The sequence below is a fragment of the Xiphophorus hellerii genome, chromosome 22 (genome assembly GCF_003331165.1).
Source record: "Xiphophorus hellerii strain 12219 chromosome 22, Xiphophorus_hellerii-4.1, whole genome shotgun sequence".
Lineage (NCBI taxonomy): Eukaryota > Metazoa > Chordata > Actinopteri > Cyprinodontiformes > Poeciliidae > Xiphophorus > Xiphophorus hellerii.
In genome coordinates this window covers 6,152,948-6,170,826 of record NC_045693.1, presented here as the reverse complement: position 1 = coordinate 6,170,826, position 17,879 = coordinate 6,152,948, and the positions used below count along the sequence as shown (strand labels likewise).

Here is a 17,879-nt window from a genome sequence, read left to right as displayed (position 1 = left end):
TCCCTCCCAGGAAAGTCGTATCTATGCTGTTGCTAAGTCCGGGATCAGACTGTCTGACACGTCTTGTTCGGGTCATCCCAGCAGAGGTAGGAACCTTTGAGAGAAACTCTTTGTTTCTCTGTTGTTCTAGCTGAAACTGGGAACTTAATTTATTTAAATGTACGTTTTTCAACCATTTTGTCCAGCCCTAAGAAATTATTAAAGCTAATTTAATCTGTTATCTGGATTAGAAAAGTGATGACGTGTTGGGATTGGGAGGCTAATGATTGAAAACGTTGACGGACTCGGGTGTCATCCCTTCAGATCCCTCTCTGCAGGCGTCCTACCCCGCCTTCGTGATGTACACGTCGCTCATCTATAAAAACATGACGGCTCCTGTCTACACCACGCTGAAGGGGGTGAGTGCAGCCGGCTCTGCGCTGATGGGCGGCGAAGCAGAACGGACTCTTAACCAGCCGGTTCGTCCGCAGAAAGCCACCCTGCTGAGCTGCAGCCCATTCTCCGACGACTCGTCCAGCTCAGACAATTCCTCCAGTTCAGGAGAGGAGGACGGATCCGTCTGCAGCTCCCACAATTCCTCTGGGTCCAGGAAGGATGGGAGCCCAGGAAGCCCACGCTGCCTCAAGAGAGGTACAGAGAGGGGAATGGGGGTCAGAGGTCAAAGCTGCTGCCTGAAAGGAGCATCCATCCATCCATCCATCCATCCATCCATCTACTCATCCATCCATCTATACATCCATCCTTCCATCTACTCATCCATCCATCCATCCATCCATCCATCCATCCATCCATCCATCCATCCATCCATCCATCCATCCATCCATCCATCCATCCACTCATCCTTGCATCCTTTCATCCACTCATCCATCCACTTATCCATCCATCCATCCATCCATCCACTTATCCATCCATCCATCCATCCACTTATCCATCCATCCACTTATCCATCCATCCATCCATCCACTTATCCATCCATCCATCCATCCACTTATCCATCCATCCATCCACTTAACCATCCATCCGTCCATCCATCCATCCATTAATCCATCCATCCATCCACTTATCCATCCATCCATCTGATGGTCCATCTCTGTTCATCCATCTGTCTGTAGCTTTATCAATTCATTCTTGGTTTTTGCAGATTCCATATTTAACGTTTTAACGTTAAATATGGAAACAGATGAAACATAAAACATGAACCTCATGTTTCATCTGTCATGAAACATGAGGTATTTGTATTCAAGGACTCAGAACTTGCTTCAGTTTAAAACATGATCTCAAACATTAAAAATGAAATTCTTTGTTTTCCATTTGTTCATCGTTGCCTCACTTGTAATTCCTCTGAATGTCCTGCAGCCGTGTCCGTGGCGTCTGTGACGTCAGAGAGTGACTATGCCATCCCTCCTGATGCCTATTCCACGGACACAGAGTTCTCCGAACCCGAACAGAAACTCCCCAAGACCTGCAGCTCAGCCAGCTACAACGGCAAGAGTGTGAGCCGCACTTTTCAGCACATAGTCTTAAACCGTACTCAGTGGAGGAAGAATTTACTGCACAATCTAACGCTGAATTCTTGTAGTTCAGTAGGATTTTTTGAGATGTACTTTTGCAGAATGTAGTTTTTAAACTGTTGTGTGTCTTAGGAGCCAATGGAGAAGTCAGGCTATCTGCTGAAAATGGTTAAAACGTGGAAGAAGACCTGGAAGAGACGCTGGTTCGTCCTCAAAGATGGAGAACTGCTCTACTATAAGTCACCAGTGTGTTACAACCTCAATATTAATATATGTGAAACATATCTTCCTTTGCTAGATGTTTATGGACCGACTAGTTTAACTAAGAAATTCCCTATAATTTCTTTATTTTCTAGTCAAGACGAGAAAAACAAGCAAGCATGCTAAAAGGATGAACACCAAACAAAAATAACTGAAACAGAAATGTTTAAAAGCAGCAAAAAGTTCTCGTATTTGAATGCCTATTGCAACAGGCATTTATTATCACTTTTAAAGGGGCCTCAAATATTTTAATTGACCAGTTTGCTGTACATCAACTTCAATCTCCTAAGCCTATTTGGAAGTGTGTAATTGTGTAATAATTGTGGTTAGGACAGGGTTAAACTTGCATTTATTTATTGTGAAGCAGACCTATGAGCTTTATTTTGAAAGTCTCAGGTAAATCCAGTTTTATGGAATTTTCTTTTAGCCTTTCAGTGAATTTACACTCTATTGTGTTCTATTAGTTTATGGTTGAAAGCCAACTTGCTGAGTTTTAGCAAGCAGAGACCTAGAAAAGGCTTTGTCTCTGGTTGCTATGGTGATTCCTGCTTTTGGCGGGAAAGCTGGAAGTTCATCAGACAGACAAGCAAGAATTTAAGACTTAGACAGTCAACATATGACAACTATAAGTAAGAGTGGAAAAAAAAATCTTGAATCTGGCACTCAGATTGTGCCAGACAGAGACATTTTTATGTGTCTACATTGTTTTATTTAGCAGATATGACGAGTTAAAGAGACTCTTCACTTCCAGTTTTGAGTGGATGTTTGAGAGGAAAATTATAATGGTTGTAAACGGGAAGGTTGGTGTGAACTCTCCTTAAGCCTTTACATCAGTGTGAAACATACTGGCTGAAAGGCAACCAAAATATCCATATTCTGCTGCATAAAGTGTGCATGAGATGAAAAAAGTGTGGGGATGAAGGGAGTTTAAACTAAAAAGTATTTTCCAGAGTGTGATGTCATTACCCAAAGCTGAACAGTCTGTGGTTAAAATGTAGAAATATTACGAAATTCAAACTCTGATTGTGTAAAAACCATAAAAGGCATCAACATGTAAATTCATTCAGTTAAAGTTTGACTATTGGTGATTTGTTTAAACTTCGATTATTGTTTCTACTGTAATATATGACTGAAAAATGGAGCTTCAAAGAAGACTGACTTTGACTTATTTTGGCAAAATCCCATTGGAGATAATTTTTTTTCCTTTCATGAATTTTTAAAATAAATACAATGTTTCCCTTCTAGAAATCAAACTTAAATATACTCTGGCTTTATCCTTTTAAACTGCTTCTCATCAGAAAATGCTTTGTGTGGTTTTTATTTAACCTAATGCGTCCTATTAAACCATTCATCTATAATCTAGTTAGAAAAACGTGTTATTGGTGTTTTAATTATCTTAAATATCTAAAGTTGACTCTTTCTCCAACAGAGCGACGTGATCAGAAAGCCTCAGGGCCAGATCGAAGTGAACGCGAGCAGCAGCATCACCCGTGGAGGCGGCAAGCAAGTTCTTCAGGTATTTGAGTTTAAATGAAAGGTTTTAACTTCAGTCCTCAAAAACATAATGTTTCTATGTTTTTTATACTCTAGATTATGACGGGGAAGCATGTGTATTATCTGAAAGCGGACTCTCCTAACCTGCTGGAGGAGTGGCTGCACGTCCTGCAGAGCGTCCTGAGGTTGAAAGCTGCCAGTCCTCTGTTCACTCAGCCAGACATCCGTCCCATCATGAAGGGACTTCTCATCAAGGTCCGCAACTATTTACTCACATACTCCAACACTCTGCATGGAATGAACAAATGAAGGATAAGATTTCATAGCCCTGTTGACTTTTTTATTATCAAATTACATCGTCCTACAACTGCTTCCTGTCCTCTTCTTTGTTGTTTCTGACAGTAGTAACATTTGGTTATTGATCATGTGACTCATGTGATGCGAAAAAAGTGTTTCCATTGCAGTTTTGCAAAATTAACCAACTCTGACACGGCCAATTAAATTGACATGTTTCTATTAAAGCCAAACTCTTAAATTGATGACCTACAATTAATGGGGACCCGATTGGAAGTACAAAATGAAAAAAGTTAATTTTGCATAATGGATCCACTTCAAAGTTTGTGTCTGTAATGTAACAAAATGTAAATAAATTTATGGGATATTAATCCTAATTTGAAAACCAACTTGTGTATTTACCAAATTATTTGTTTTTATGTTAGATTTTTACTCTTCTATTCCAGGTAAAGCACGGCTACTCAAAGCGGGTCTCGTGTGCTCTGATCGGCAAGACGTTGTACTACTTCCGCAGCCAAGAGGACAAGGTTTGCTTCTCCATCACTCGAGATCAGTGGCGTACACAGACATTCTGGGGGCTTGGGCCTCAAATGGAAAAAAGGGCACCTTGTGGAGAACAGGGAACCACCAGCTTAAACATATATATTCGTCTCAGGTTCAATAGGTTGACTTCACATCAGACACTCTCAGATTCACTGTATTTATTCTAAGAAAGAAGATCAAGTTGGTGGTAACATTAGTCCAGCATCAATTGGCATACTTGCAAAGAAAACACAGCTGCAGACGGCAACAGAAAAGGGGGCGGAGCTGTCAGAGTCAAGAGCAGCTTAACAGAACTTATGTAGCAATAAAAACCAGTAGAAACCAAATGAATTTGAAGAATAAATAAACCAATTTTGACAAATTTGATAACTATAATATGGTTAAGATGAAACTCTGTTTCGTAGAAAATAACTTGAGTTATGAATAGTTATATTCTGTCTGATTTATACATTTAATAAACAAAGTATAGCAACGCAATAGCACAGAATATGAATGTAAGAAGTATAAGTAATCTATACTTCTGCATGTAGCCAGTATGACATACGACAGGAATTATTCCTAGAGTTAAGATTAATGACAGTAAACTACAAGCCCTGACAAAAGATGATAAAATGATTAATATATTTTTTGTCTAGTTTCTTGTACAAATATCTTAGTACGCTTGAAAAACAAAACAAACTTACAAGAACATTTTTCTCAAGATAGAGGAGCTTTGCTTAAATAAATAATATCTTAATATTGATTTCTAAAAAAGTATTGGTTCCACTTGCAGCTTATTTCACTTATAGCAAGACATTTTTCTGATGTTACAAGTGAAATAATCTGAAACAATCATCAACATTAAGAAATTATTGACTTAAAACAAGCTGCTATATTATGCTGATAAGTTACTTTAAGTTAATTTTGTCTTGTTTCAAGTATAATAAAATATTTGCACTAGAAATTAGACCAATAGATTTTGTGGTTTTGTGTATCTGTGTATGTACTTGCACAAGACATAAAAACGTGGAAATGTATGTTTGTTGTCTGGTGGTCTAACCCAAACTGTGCCTGCTTCCAGTTCCCTCTGGGTCAGATTAAGTTATGGGAGGCCCGGGTCGAGGAGGTGGCTGGGTCAAAGGAGTCAGATGACGAACTGAAAGCTTGTGGGCGGAGCTTAGAGGCGGCTCCCTTTACTATCGCTGTCCACCCTCAGGAGCAAAGCCCAACATACTTGCTAATCGAGTCCCGCCATGAAAAGGTCAGCATCTGAAACTCCTCAAAATTTAAGTATTTAAATAGTTTGGAATAATATATGAGCTTATATTCTTAGGATGTTAATATGTGTGTTTGTTTCTTTGTTTTTATTTTTAGGATTCATGGCTGTACCATCTGTCTGTGGCAGCAGGTACCACTGTGGGTAAAGTTGGCACCGAGTTCGAACAACTGGTGGGAAAACTCTTCCAACTGGACGGAGACGCAAGTGAGCAACTTTTATTAAATGGATTTCAAGTGCAAACGCTACAGTCGCAACATCCACTCATCCTGGGCCTGAATGTTGTTTAAATTATGGGCCTTGTTTTATTTTAAAGGGGACCCTATTGCATGTTTTTATACTTCCATTTGGGTCTCTATTGCTTCTGAAAACAGTCCAACCACTTAATAAAACCACCCAGCCGTCTTTTGTCTATAAGTTAATGTTTTTTGGTGTCTGGAAAATGAACTGTTTCAAAAACCTCCCAACAGTTGAGTCACACTGCTCTGTTACCTAGCAACCCCAGCAGAATTCCACCCGTTACCTAGCAACTCAAGCTGAGTTCCAGCACATTTGGTCAACTGGTTTTACCGCTGTATGCGCTGCACAATGGCTGCTGGAAAAGACAAGTGTTTTGTTGTTGACTTACTATCCAGAAACCACTTGCTGCAAACATGTTGGCTGTGAAGGAGACTCTACTTGTGCTTTTCAAAGATGTACAGTTGTCTGTTTGCAGCTATTTTCACATGCTAGTGTAAATGTGACAAGAGACCAAAAGCAGGAAGTGAAATACAGGGCAGGGCATTTTGGGTGAAAACAACCAAAACAAACACTATTATCTTGCGCTAGTGGGAGAAATGATTAGTGTTCTTTGGTCAGACATTTTGGGAAGGAGGAAGTTGAGCTCAGTGTCTTTGTCAGATGCATTTATGTCATTTCCTTCTGTAGGTCTTGGTGCAGCGCCACCACAGGTGAGGAGGGGAGCAGGTTTTTTAAAAGCTTTCGTTTATTTCACACAGTGCAATGTGAAGACAAACATCACCAACTGAAAATGTAACAAATGTTACAATTTTCTCTGCTTGCTCCTCAGATTCTCAGATCTGGAGAAATCCCACGCTGTGTTTCAGGAAGGAGGCTCTCTCTTCTCCTCTCACCACTCTGCCATCACAAGCCCTGCAGACAGAAGCCGTCAAACTCTTCAAGGTACACCACACACTCCAAAACCACAAAATCCTGCTGGGTCATTTTTGTCTCGTTTGTAGTGCAAATATCTTAAAACGCTTGAAAGAAGACAAAGCTTTCAATTAACTTATCAACATAACAGCTTCTTTTAAGACAATTATTTCTTGATATTGATGAAAAAGTGTTAGTTTACTGTTTACTAAGATATTTGCAGAAACTAGATCAAAAATAGTTGCTAAGATTTTGTGTTTTTGCAGTGAAAAAAAGAAAACTAATTGTTGTGCACAAACACTTAGAAGTTAATGATTTACACATTTCTGTTCAAGCTTCACCACCATAAAAACTTTGTTTTCCAACATGTCTGTTGCTCCCAGACCTGTCAGCTTTTCATCAACGTCGCCATCGATGCTCCGGCCATCGACTACCACGTCTCTCTGGCTCAGAGCGCCCTGCAGGTCTGCCTGGCCCATCCAGAGCTTCAGAACGAGTTCTTTTGCCAGCTCATGAAGCAGACCCACATGAAGCAACCACAAAGCCACGCAGGACCTCTGCAGGTTGGAGCTTTCGCCACAAGATGGCGCCAGTTGCGCACTAATTCTGGCACTCTACTCAACGTGAGCGGGAAATAAAGGAAGCAAATTAAAGCTTTTCAATTTTTGTTTATCCAACTGAAACTAAGAGAGTTTAACTTTTTCACTGAAAATGTTTAATTTTGTTGTTTTTGTGCCACTAGAATCTCTTCTTATCAGTCATCAGCAGGTGGCAGAAGTCATGGAAACCTTTGGTGTGTTTCATATTAGATTCCAAAGTATGATAGTGTCATCCAGCCAAACAATAAAAACTCACAGGCAGAATGAATCATCTCCCTTGTGCACATAAAGAACCGGTTAGGTCACACCTACATTCAAAGTTTTGTTCGGATGTTTTGTTCTTATTTCACTAACAAATCCCACGACTCAGTCATGTGACCCTGCTGAATGTGTAAGGCCTCTGTGTGTGTTTTTTCGCCCTGCAGGGTTGGCAGTTTCTGGCTCTGTGTGTCGGATTGTTTCTGCCGCGGCATCCTTTCCTCTGGCTGCTCCAGGTTCACCTGAAGAGACACGGAGACTCCAGGTGGGAAAACAGCCGAGACTCTGACACGGAGGCGTGAAAAACCACAAACGGAAGACAAAACACAAAATTATTTTTTTTACAGGCCCAAACGCAAAGCAAAACATGGATGGTGCAAACTCCAAAACACAAAAACGCAAATACAAGAGAAAAACGCTGTGCACAACAATGTCGCAAAAACAGAAAATAGAATCACAGAATCAATTAATTACTAATTAATGAAAAATTACGATTAGCTCAATAATTTTCTTTCTGATCATATTTAGTTTTTTCCATGGTTTTAGTTGTGTTTTTATTTTTATTTTTTGGTTGTCATGTTATATTTCAGTTCCAGTGTGGAGGCTCTATCCACAAAAGGTCAATTTATTTCAGGAACTTTATCACTAACTACCTTGTAAAGATTTATTGCACACAGATTAATGTTTCAACGTATTTATTTCTGTTAATTATGATGAATTTCCATGAAAATATGACATTTAAAATTTGAATATTTCATCAGATCAATATTTAAAAAGAAAAAAACCCCCTGAAATGTGGGTTTATTTAATACCTGCTTAAAGATTTTTATTTTCCAAAGATACATTATAATCTGATAAATGAGATTCATCTGGGCATATTTTCTACTTTATTAAATGACAGTAATCATTGCTCCTGTTGAACAGAGCCTTTTTGAATGTTCACCTATAGTATATTAATGTTGAGGAAGTTACATATTGACGCAAAGTTCCTCATGAAGTCAAACATTATAAGTTCTGCTCCCGTCAGCTGTGCTTGGCTTCCCTTTCTTGCGCTTCCTTTTAATGATTAACTGGCAGAACCAAACAATGATTCGGTTTTAAATGGTTCCCTTCTCATTCATTCGTTATTTAAGCTTCTTCTATCAAGCTAGTTTTGTTTTCCATCAACTAAGTTCAACATACAAAAAAGCCCCAGATTATAGAATGGAATAGAAATATTATTTTATTGTCCCTGACTGGGGACATTCAGGTGTAAAGTAACAGGAAGGCTGAAGCATGAAGAGCTACATAAATGTAAAAATCTAAACAAAAATAAGGATGAGAGAGACTGTACAGTAACAACATAAAAATAATGCTGCAGAGTTATTAAAAATAACATACTCATATTCAAAGAAATGTGCAACCGACTCGAACTGAAGAAGGTAATTTAAAAAATGTACAAATTGTGTGTATTAAGGCCACGCTAAGATAATAAAGACAATAAAATTATGAGAATAAAGCCATACAGGAATGAAGTTGAGATAATCTGATAATAAAGTCATAGTATTATGAGAATAATGTCATAATATTACAAATTTATTTTAGTAATTCTATTACTTTATTATCATATTAGGACTTCTCAAAATATTATGATTTAATCTCATGTTATTAGAACTTTATTGTTGTATCATTATTATGACTATTTTAAAAAATAATTTTATGGCTTTTTCTTGTAATATTACAATATTATTCTTGCAATATTATGACTTCTTAAAAAAAAAAAGAGTCAGAGGTTTTGCTTAAGAAGGATTTATCTCCCTCCCAGGACCGAGGTGGGAAAGTATGCCATCTACTGCCAGCGCTCTCTGGAGCGGACCCAGCAGAAGGGCGAGCGGCAGGCCCGGCCGTCCCGAATGGAGATTCTGTCCATCCTGCTGAGGAATCCGTATCACCACTCTCTGCCTTTCAGCGTCCCCGTCCACTTCCTCAACAACACCTATCAGGTAGGAGCACCAGAGTGTTTGGTTCACTTTCTGGGCTTGAAGACTCTGGCTAGCAACAACCGGCGCAAATCAAGGTTTCACTTGGTTGTGTGCCGGTGATATTAGTGATATTAACTCACCAGCTTGTTGTTTATCCCACTTTGTGTTCCATTGACCTTATATTTCTAGTGTGGTTTTATATTGACGGTTGAAGTGAACGTAGCTATATGTAGCTACATTATGCTACATATATCATAATTTATAGCATGTGAAAAAGCTAAGTTTATAAGTTCCTTTCCTGAGACGAGAACTTCTTCCAAAGCTCAGGAACCACTGTCTCTCTGTGTTTTCCAAACCTCTTTTTTTATCATCTGTCTTGTCGTTCGTTCTTGTCTGTATAGGTGGTGAGTTTTGATGCTTCAACAACTGTGGACGAGTTCCAGAGTCGCCTCAACCAGGACACAGGGATGAGGAAAACCGGACTTTCCGGCTTCAGCCTGTACACAGATGATCCCACCGGACGAGAACTGGAGCACTGCCTGTCAGGAGGCATCAAGGTGCGTCTTTCAATCGCAGGACGAGTCTGGCTTCCTCCGGCTTAGCACATTCAAGATCTGCTGTTGTTGTACCAAACTTCCAGAAAACTGCAAAACAGCAGTGTTATGTGCTCCGGCACATTGTATTTATTTCTGTCTATTTTTTTTCACTTGGATTATTTTGTATAGAAGTTAGTTGTATGATTTTTGTTGTTGTTGTTTAATATACTTTGGAGTTTTGATAATTCTTTCTTGTAATTGGTCCGTTAATTTGTGACGCTGTTGGACAGCCTATAAATAGGCTGGGTTGCGCCAGGTAAAGGCGACGCCCACTCCCAACCAACACCCAGGATGCGTTCTGACGCTGTGCGCACGTCTCCAGCCTGCCACACGGTAGTTTTTGTTAGCCGTTTGTTTGGTTGATGTTTTTTTTTGTTGTAATTTTTGACCTGGTGGGACCGGTTGTCCTGTTTTCGATTTTTCTTTAGCAGTAGTTTCTTTTTTCTTGTAGTCCGGTACTAGCAGGGGCTTCGACGGCCCTGTATAGGGTTGGCCCCCTGCTGTACCGTTTTGTTCTTTTTGATCGGCTCATCAGGTCCAACTTTCTGTTTATACTTTGGGATTTTTGTTTTCTTTTTTTTGGGGACACGGGGAACCGAGGATTTAATTCTCTTTTTCTTCACAGAAAGATCAAAAGAAGCTCATCTTAAAGAAAAGGTCGAGAGAATTGAAAATAAAAATTACTTTTGAATCCTCATTTTTGTCTTCGTGTCCTCAAATATGTTGTGCCCTTTGTGGACGTAACAAGCAGAAACACTGAGATCCTTTAAATCAAAACTAGAAACCCAGCTGCTTAGAGACCAATTAAACACTGATCAACATTTTTTATGTGTATTGATGATTTTGCTGATGGCTCTCATCAAAATGTAATGTTTGTTACTGTTTTTCCTCAATTGTTGACTGTGTGATGCTTTTTTAGGCCCGAGCAGCAAAGCGCTGCGAAGGTTTACTGTTTTCATACTGTTTATTATTACGATTCTGCCCCCCTGAAGAGGGGACTTTTTGGGGGCTTTATCATATTCAAAAACTCAAATTTGGCGGATGCATCAGGACTGTGAAAAATTTACGTATTTTATGGTTGTCGCAATAATCGCACAAGAAACGGCTCAACAGCGCCACCTAGCAATTTTCAAAAGACCCTCCACATTGACCTTACTTCATCGTAGAGACATGAAATTTGGCACACTTGTAGAGCTCCCCAAGATGCACAGAAAATACAATTAATGTCATAGTGCAAGTCGAACAGGAAGTCGGCCATTTTGGATTGAAGTTTCCATTTTGACCCCATTTTGGCCATTTACAGCCTTCACATTTGATTGAACTCCTCCTAGGGATTTTGATCGATCGGCTTCAAACTTTGTCAGTCTGATCATAAGGCATGGTTGATTAAAAGTTATCAAAACGGCGAGTTTTCGCGCATGCTGAAGGGGCGTTTAATCTTGTGCCATCTGACATAAAATGACATGATGAACACTGTCAATGCTGACTGCTGGCTGAACCGTGTGGACGTGGCCAAATGGTGAATTTCAATCCCTCACCATAACCATACGGTCGTCTCTAAATCACACGATCCGATTTGCACCAAACTGGATATGTATGACATTTGTTCACTTCTAAAGAGCCCAATAGCATTAAATTGTAATTGGACTCCACTGTGCCCCCTAGGTTAATCCATCAGCTATATCTCCTCACTACATCAGCCAATCTGCAAAGCACCTTAAACTGCCTTGTTGCTGAAAATGCTATGCAAATAAATTAGATTGTCTGGTTTAACATGCTAACACTGGGCTGTATGGGATTTTTGTTGGCAGATTTGTGACATTCTCTCCAAATGGGAGCAGGCGTCCAAAGAGCAGCACTCTGGGAAGTCTGAAAACACCAGAACGGTTCGTCTTACCTACAAGAACAGGTACTTTGTTTTATTTCTCAGTTCTGCTTTGCTATAATGTGAAAAATTAAGAATAATTATTAGTAATTTTCTAATCTTTCTGCATTGTCCCTCGCCAGGCTGTACTTTTCTCACCAGATGAGAGGCGAGTCGGAGAGGGAGAGGTTGCTGCTAGCTTACCAGACTAATGAAGCCATCGTAGTCGGACACTTTCCTGTCAACAAGGAACTGGCTCTGGAAATGGCAGCGCTGCTCGCCCAGGTCTGATAAAAAGCTCTTTCTCGTCGGTTTTAAACTCAGAACTCCAGCAGATCTCATGAAGCATCACTGAGCCAAAAAAACATTTGGCAAAAGCATTTATTTCTTATACAGGGGTATCCAAACTTATTGTCAAATGGGCCAAAATCATTGAGTCAAAAGGACTCTATGGTCAAAAAATATATATATTTTTTTACCAACTCAACAATAAACTAAGCCTGCCATACTTCAATTAAACAAAAAAAAGTATTTAGATATGTTGCTAAAAAAGGATGAGTAAATTATTTTTAGATCCAAAACTTAAAATTGGGATCTGCAATTAAAAATAATTTTCAAATTTTTTAGGTATCAGTCTGAAAAAATTTAACATAGTTTAATTAATTTTGAATAATTAAATCAGGATTTAAGTCAGTCTTACTTTAAAAATACTTGCTGCATTTAGCAAAATGTATTAAATTAATTTAAGCAGATTTGGGTAGCGCAAGACTGCTTTTGAATAAAAGTCACTAATTCTTTTAAGAGAATGCAAAAATCTTTTGTATTTTTCTGTTCTTTATTATTTCATGCAATCAAACATTTTTTATTGTGAAAAGGAATTAAATTGTTTATTTGCATATTTTAAAGTATTTCTAATATTGTAAGAAATAAGGTTAAGTGGTAAAATGAAAAGATTTGCCCATTTTTATCCAATTAATCAATTAATTGTCAGAATAATCGATAGAATAATAAAATGATCATTAGCTGCAGCAGGTTTTGACTTTCTACAAGCTTTTAACCTAAAGTGCAAAAAAAAAATAAAATTCACTTTTGTTCATTTTGTAGGAAATGTAATTTATGCTAATAATTTTGCAAAAATGTATTTTGTAAGACAATTTTTTTTTTCAAATAAGCATAGTCAAATAAAAAGTTTAAATTGTCAGATATTCTACTCATGCAGTAAAAAGTTTAAGACTTTTATCTGAGAGGCCAATGCTGGTTTGAAAGTGTAACAACCTGCTGTGTTTGTTCTCGTTTTCAGGTGGAGTTTGGAGATTTTGAACGGTCCTTGTTTGCATCCGGATCGGCCCAAAGTAAATCCAATCAGAGCTTAAAACAAGTGTTGGACAGATTCTACCCTAAACATTACCGCAGAACCTCATCTGAGGATCAACAGAGGTAAAAACACAAAAACAGTTTGCTTTTCGTCCTTGTATACAATCTCAGATCTGATTTTAAGGCCTTATGATGATATTTGTGCCGTTTTAGGCAACTGATGCAGCGTCTGTCGGCCCGCTGGGTCTCCCTCAAGGGGCGCGGTTCATCCGAGTGTGTCCGGATCTACCTGACTGTCGCCAGGAAATGGCCGTTTTTTGGTGCTAAGCTGTTTCAGGCAGAGGTGAGGGAAATTGTCTGAGAGGCAAATGCAGCTTTGCCAAGTTTGGGCCAAGATTGAGCTGTCAGGCGTCACATTTGGATCTAGAATGGAAGCCAATCCGTTTCCAGAGCCTGAAAAACAAGCCCGCATCATCACCCCTCCCCCACTGTGGTTGACAGTTGGTATGAGGTGTTTGTGCTGACGCGCTGTGGTTGGTTTGACTCCAAACAGCACGCTGAATCACCCTGTTTCAGATCAATCTGAAACGATTAATCAAATTAATTGTGATTAATCAGATCAATTATGATTAATCAATTATTGAGATAATCGTCAACTAATTTAGCAATGGATTAATAATTAACTGGACTATACACACTCTAAAAATGGCCGTTTGCTGAAAGAACAACATATTCAGAGCAGTAATTAAGCCAAAACTGTATTAAAAAAATGATAAATTTTGCATTTAAGATGAACAACCTTCACTGTCTGTAAATATGTTCTACCCTACATTCTTCAAGTGGCATTTTTAGATTCACCCAGTTCAAATTCTATTAAAAAATCTACTATTATTAAAAAAATCTACTTTTGCTTTCTAATTATTAATCAATTAATCATAAAAATAATAAACAGATCAAATGTGTGGGTATACAAGTAGATTAACCATTACTTGTATATACACACATTTGTAAATATTTCCATTTTCAGACTACCACTCCCTCCCCTGAGTCGGGTCAGAGTGTTTGGCTGGCGGTGCATGAAGACGGGATCAGCGTTCTGGAGCACAACTCGATCGTAAGCTGCTCTTCTGGAACAGACATGCAGTCATAAACACTTTGGTTTACAGAGTGCTCACTGCCTCCATTGCCCTATCACTAAAAACATAAAACCTTTATGTGCTCTGAAGTCCGCTCAAAGACTGGTGTCGGTAACGGTTTAACCTGTGTGTCACCAGAAACTGCTGGTGACCCATCCCTACAAGAACCTGATGACGTTTGGAGGCTGCAAAGAGGACTTCATGCTGGTGGTGGGCCAAAACATCGGCAAGGACAAACCTACCGAGAAGCATCTGTTTGCGATGGACGCCTCCAAAGTGAGCAATAATTTATTGGGATGATCTTACCACATGAGAATCTTCCTATCACCTGATTTTTCTGTAAAATATTTGAAAGAAAATGGAGCTTGTAAAGCTGAAATACCTTGACACAATGCTATTTGGCCTTAGCAAAGCAGCCAATCCTGGAGCGCAATTAATTTTTCTTGGCGCTGATTGGCTGTAACTTCCAATAGCGGACATACAGAAGACTGCAGAAGATGGTTTCCACCGTGGGCGTTAATGCATATTACGCAAAATTCACATTTTGCCCATTTTTATACTTCCATTTGGGTCTTAACTGCTTATAAAAACAACCTAAGTACTGGTACTTAAAAACATACCCAGACATTTTTGGAGTCCTGAAAATTAACCGTTTTAAAAACCTCCCAATGGTTAAGTCACATTCCATGAGCACTACACCGTTACCTAGCAACCCCACCTGATCCCAGCCCCGTTACCTAGCAACCCAAGCAGAGCTCCAGCACATTTGGTTAGCTGGTTCTACCTCTGTATGTATTGTTGTTGACTTACTGTTCAGAAACCACTTGCTGCATTCTTGTTGGTTGTGCTGGAGCCTCCATTTCTGCTTTTCAAATTTGTGCCATTGTATAATTGCGTATCATTTTCAAGGGCGAGTGTAAACGTTGGGTGGGGGTCGTGGCCAACTCAATGTTTACAATCATTAAAAGAAATTATTAAAATGATCGTCAACTAGTTTAGTGATTGATTAATTGTTAACTGGAGTATACAGACTCTAAAACTCTAAATTTTTAGAGAAGCAGGACAAATAGTTCCTGGTCTTTTACCAAAGACTAATGAGAAATTCTACAATCTCTAAAATCTGATACCACTCCATTTTTGTTTACATTCTGTGAAGAAGGAAGTTGTATTCATGTCTCCTTCAAAGGTTTTTGTATCATTTCTTTTCTGTGGTTCTTGGTGCAGCGCCACCACAGGCGAGGAGGGGTACTGGTTTCTCAAAGAGTCGTTTTTTTTCACACACTGCAGTGTGAAAGTGAATCACAGCAGCTGAAAATTTAACAAATGTTACAACTTTGGTCCCCAGTCGAACCGAGTTTACCGGACCATAAGGTGTGAAAATGCACTTAAAGTCATGGCCATTGTGAAAGCATGTAAACATTTGCTGGGAAATATCATCTGAAAAGTTCCATTTCAGTTAAGTGATGCAAAAATGGCAATCAAATAAAGAGAGATGTGTTAGATTTTAGCTAGCAGCCAATTTACCCCACTTTGTTTTTGTGTCTGTTTTGCTTTCGTGGGACAGATCAGGGAAATCACCCTCCTCATCTCCAGTTACATCAACAGCGCTCATCAGCAGAAGGCCGCCGCCCACCACCTGTCCGCCCCGGCTCTGATGGTGGCCCAGCCCGTCAGCCTCAAGAGCAAAGAGCTGAGGAGCAAATCCCCGCCCGCGCTCGGACGCCCGAGCAAGGCCCCCACGTTGCTCTGACGCATTCAGCTAGAAAAACAAGCTCCGACTCCGTTATTTCTGCAAACAGAACGTCACTTCAGTTCATGCTGCAAAAGTGATCTGTTTGGTATATTTTAATATTAAAAAGTGGAAACCAGACCTCTCTTGGCTAGCAAAGATTTTAGCATCTATTCTAAGTACATTTTTGCTTGTGATGAGGAAGGTAATGCTATTTATTATTAACATTGTTCCTAAACTGCTCATCAGTCACTGTGAGTTTGGTTTATTTCCTTCAGTAAAATTTTATTTAAAGTCTGTTTTTGCCATTTTTATTATTATTATTATTATTTGTTTTGAATACAGGTAAGAAAGATGCAACAATTGCAGCTAAAGTTAAATCTAAGCATTAAAAAACTCGTCTGTCTACCAATCAATAAAGATTTTTATCATGTTTTTTATCCAGAGAGCTGTTTTCACATGCTTTACAGAAGAAAAATTAGAAAATATTTAAGTTAATACTTTGTGACAAACCCTTTGCAAGAATTTCTAAAATTTCTGTGCTCATGACGGCAACATGTTGGAATAGCTTTGTTATGTTGTATTACTGTTGCAACAAGGTATTGTTTTTACAACCGAGAGCAGTTGAGTAACGCTAATTAGAGTCAACAATGAGGTTTTATGGATGCAGAGCTGGACCAAAGAGCAGAAGGAGGAAGTTCAAACCATCTCATCAGTGATAAGGATCTTATCCCCTACTCCAGCATCTCTCTGCCCAGATTTCTTACCAAACCTGCCCACATCATCATCATCATCATCCACGACTCCTTGAAAATACATGGATGATGTGAGTTTATGAGTTGGGATAAATAAAGTTTGTTTTTATCATTGAATTAAAGAACAGAGTTTGTTTTGTTTTTTTTACTCCAGGCTTCAAGAACAAAAGCAAAGTTCTTTCTGGGAAGGACATTTTATTCTTCCCAACAGCTCAACTTCAGAACTACTAGAACAGTTCTTAGTGCAGCATATTACTGTAAAAATCTTTGAAGTGTAGATGCAAGCTTAAGCATTCGGATGCTTACTTGCTTAAACATTTGGACGCTTACTTGTATGTTTTTCATATTTCCCATCAACCAGTTGAATTTGGCCAATTGTCAAGATGGCCACCATTTCTGAGCCTTTTAAACCAATTATTGCCATAAAATGGTACTGATTTTCATGACTTGAATGAACTTTATGTCACATCATTTGTTTTTGTGTGACAGAATTCCTTCATTTATTTAATTTAAGTTGAAGATTGTTCTGTTTTACTGTAGAAATGATTCATCGAGCTGTAAGCCTGGGAGTAATCATGTAGTTGCAGCAGTTCGCCATCAGAGGGCGTATCGAACACAGAACACTCCAACGGAAATTCAGCTCTAACGGCCGGTGATTAGCATTGAGTTGCTCTCATATGTGCTAACAGGTAAATATAAATTAATTCAATTATAGTAATGTACAGGTATTGTAGAAGTCCATACTAATGTAGGGAAAGTTGGCCGTTTATTGCTGAGTGTGTAATAGTTACATATAGGCCTGTCGCCATAAACGATAAATCAATTAATCGTACGATAAATTAAAACTATCGACGTCATTTTAATTATCGGCATTATCGTCTCTTCCGGCCTTTTTTTCTTTCTGTTAATGACACTGAATGAAAAAAAGGCTCAACTCCGGTGCTCTCCACTGACCCAATTTCGCTCCAACTCCTTCCCTTGTCATTTCTATATTCTTTGCATATTTGAATAAACATTAATGTTGTTTCCACATATCATCTCCAATGTCCGCTGGACTTCGGGTTGCGCCGTGTCAGCTGTTTGGGATTCCCCTCAATTTCCCCTCAGAAACCGCGAAGGAGAATCTGCGCTTTCTGATTGGCTACCTGTCACATTCA

At 38.9% G+C, this 17,879-nt stretch overlaps 1 protein-coding gene across 2 annotated transcripts in view; it reads left to right on the top strand.

Moving 5' to 3' along the window:
• Positions 1-16,844, top strand: part of plekhh2 (pleckstrin homology domain containing, family H (with MyTH4 domain) member 2) — a 33,670-nt gene extending 16,826 nt beyond the window's left edge. For both annotated transcript variants that reach the window (XM_032553850.1, XM_032553851.1), the window contains exons 9-30: positions 11-86; positions 304-398; positions 471-630; positions 1,357-1,493; positions 1,644-1,757; positions 3,202-3,288; positions 3,363-3,521; positions 4,007-4,087; positions 5,164-5,343; positions 5,457-5,565; positions 6,428-6,540; positions 6,894-7,073; positions 7,535-7,632; positions 9,172-9,349; positions 9,730-9,885; positions 11,736-11,833; positions 11,932-12,073; positions 13,089-13,225; positions 13,316-13,445; positions 14,130-14,216; positions 14,377-14,514; positions 15,803-16,844. In XM_032553850.1, coding sequence (XP_032409741.1) covers positions 11-86; positions 304-398; positions 471-630; positions 1,357-1,493; positions 1,644-1,757; positions 3,202-3,288; positions 3,363-3,521; positions 4,007-4,087; positions 5,164-5,343; positions 5,457-5,565; positions 6,428-6,540; positions 6,894-7,073; positions 7,535-7,632; positions 9,172-9,349; positions 9,730-9,885; positions 11,736-11,833; positions 11,932-12,073; positions 13,089-13,225; positions 13,316-13,445; positions 14,130-14,216; positions 14,377-14,514; positions 15,803-15,988 — 2,841 coding nt within the window. In that variant the 3' untranslated portion in view covers positions 15,989-16,844. The remainder of the gene's footprint in view (positions 1-10; positions 87-303; positions 399-470; positions 631-1,356; positions 1,494-1,643; positions 1,758-3,201; positions 3,289-3,362; positions 3,522-4,006; positions 4,088-5,163; positions 5,344-5,456; positions 5,566-6,427; positions 6,541-6,893; positions 7,074-7,534; positions 7,633-9,171; positions 9,350-9,729; positions 9,886-11,735; positions 11,834-11,931; positions 12,074-13,088; positions 13,226-13,315; positions 13,446-14,129; positions 14,217-14,376; positions 14,515-15,802) is intronic.
• Positions 16,845-17,879: the final 1,035 nt, after the last annotated feature.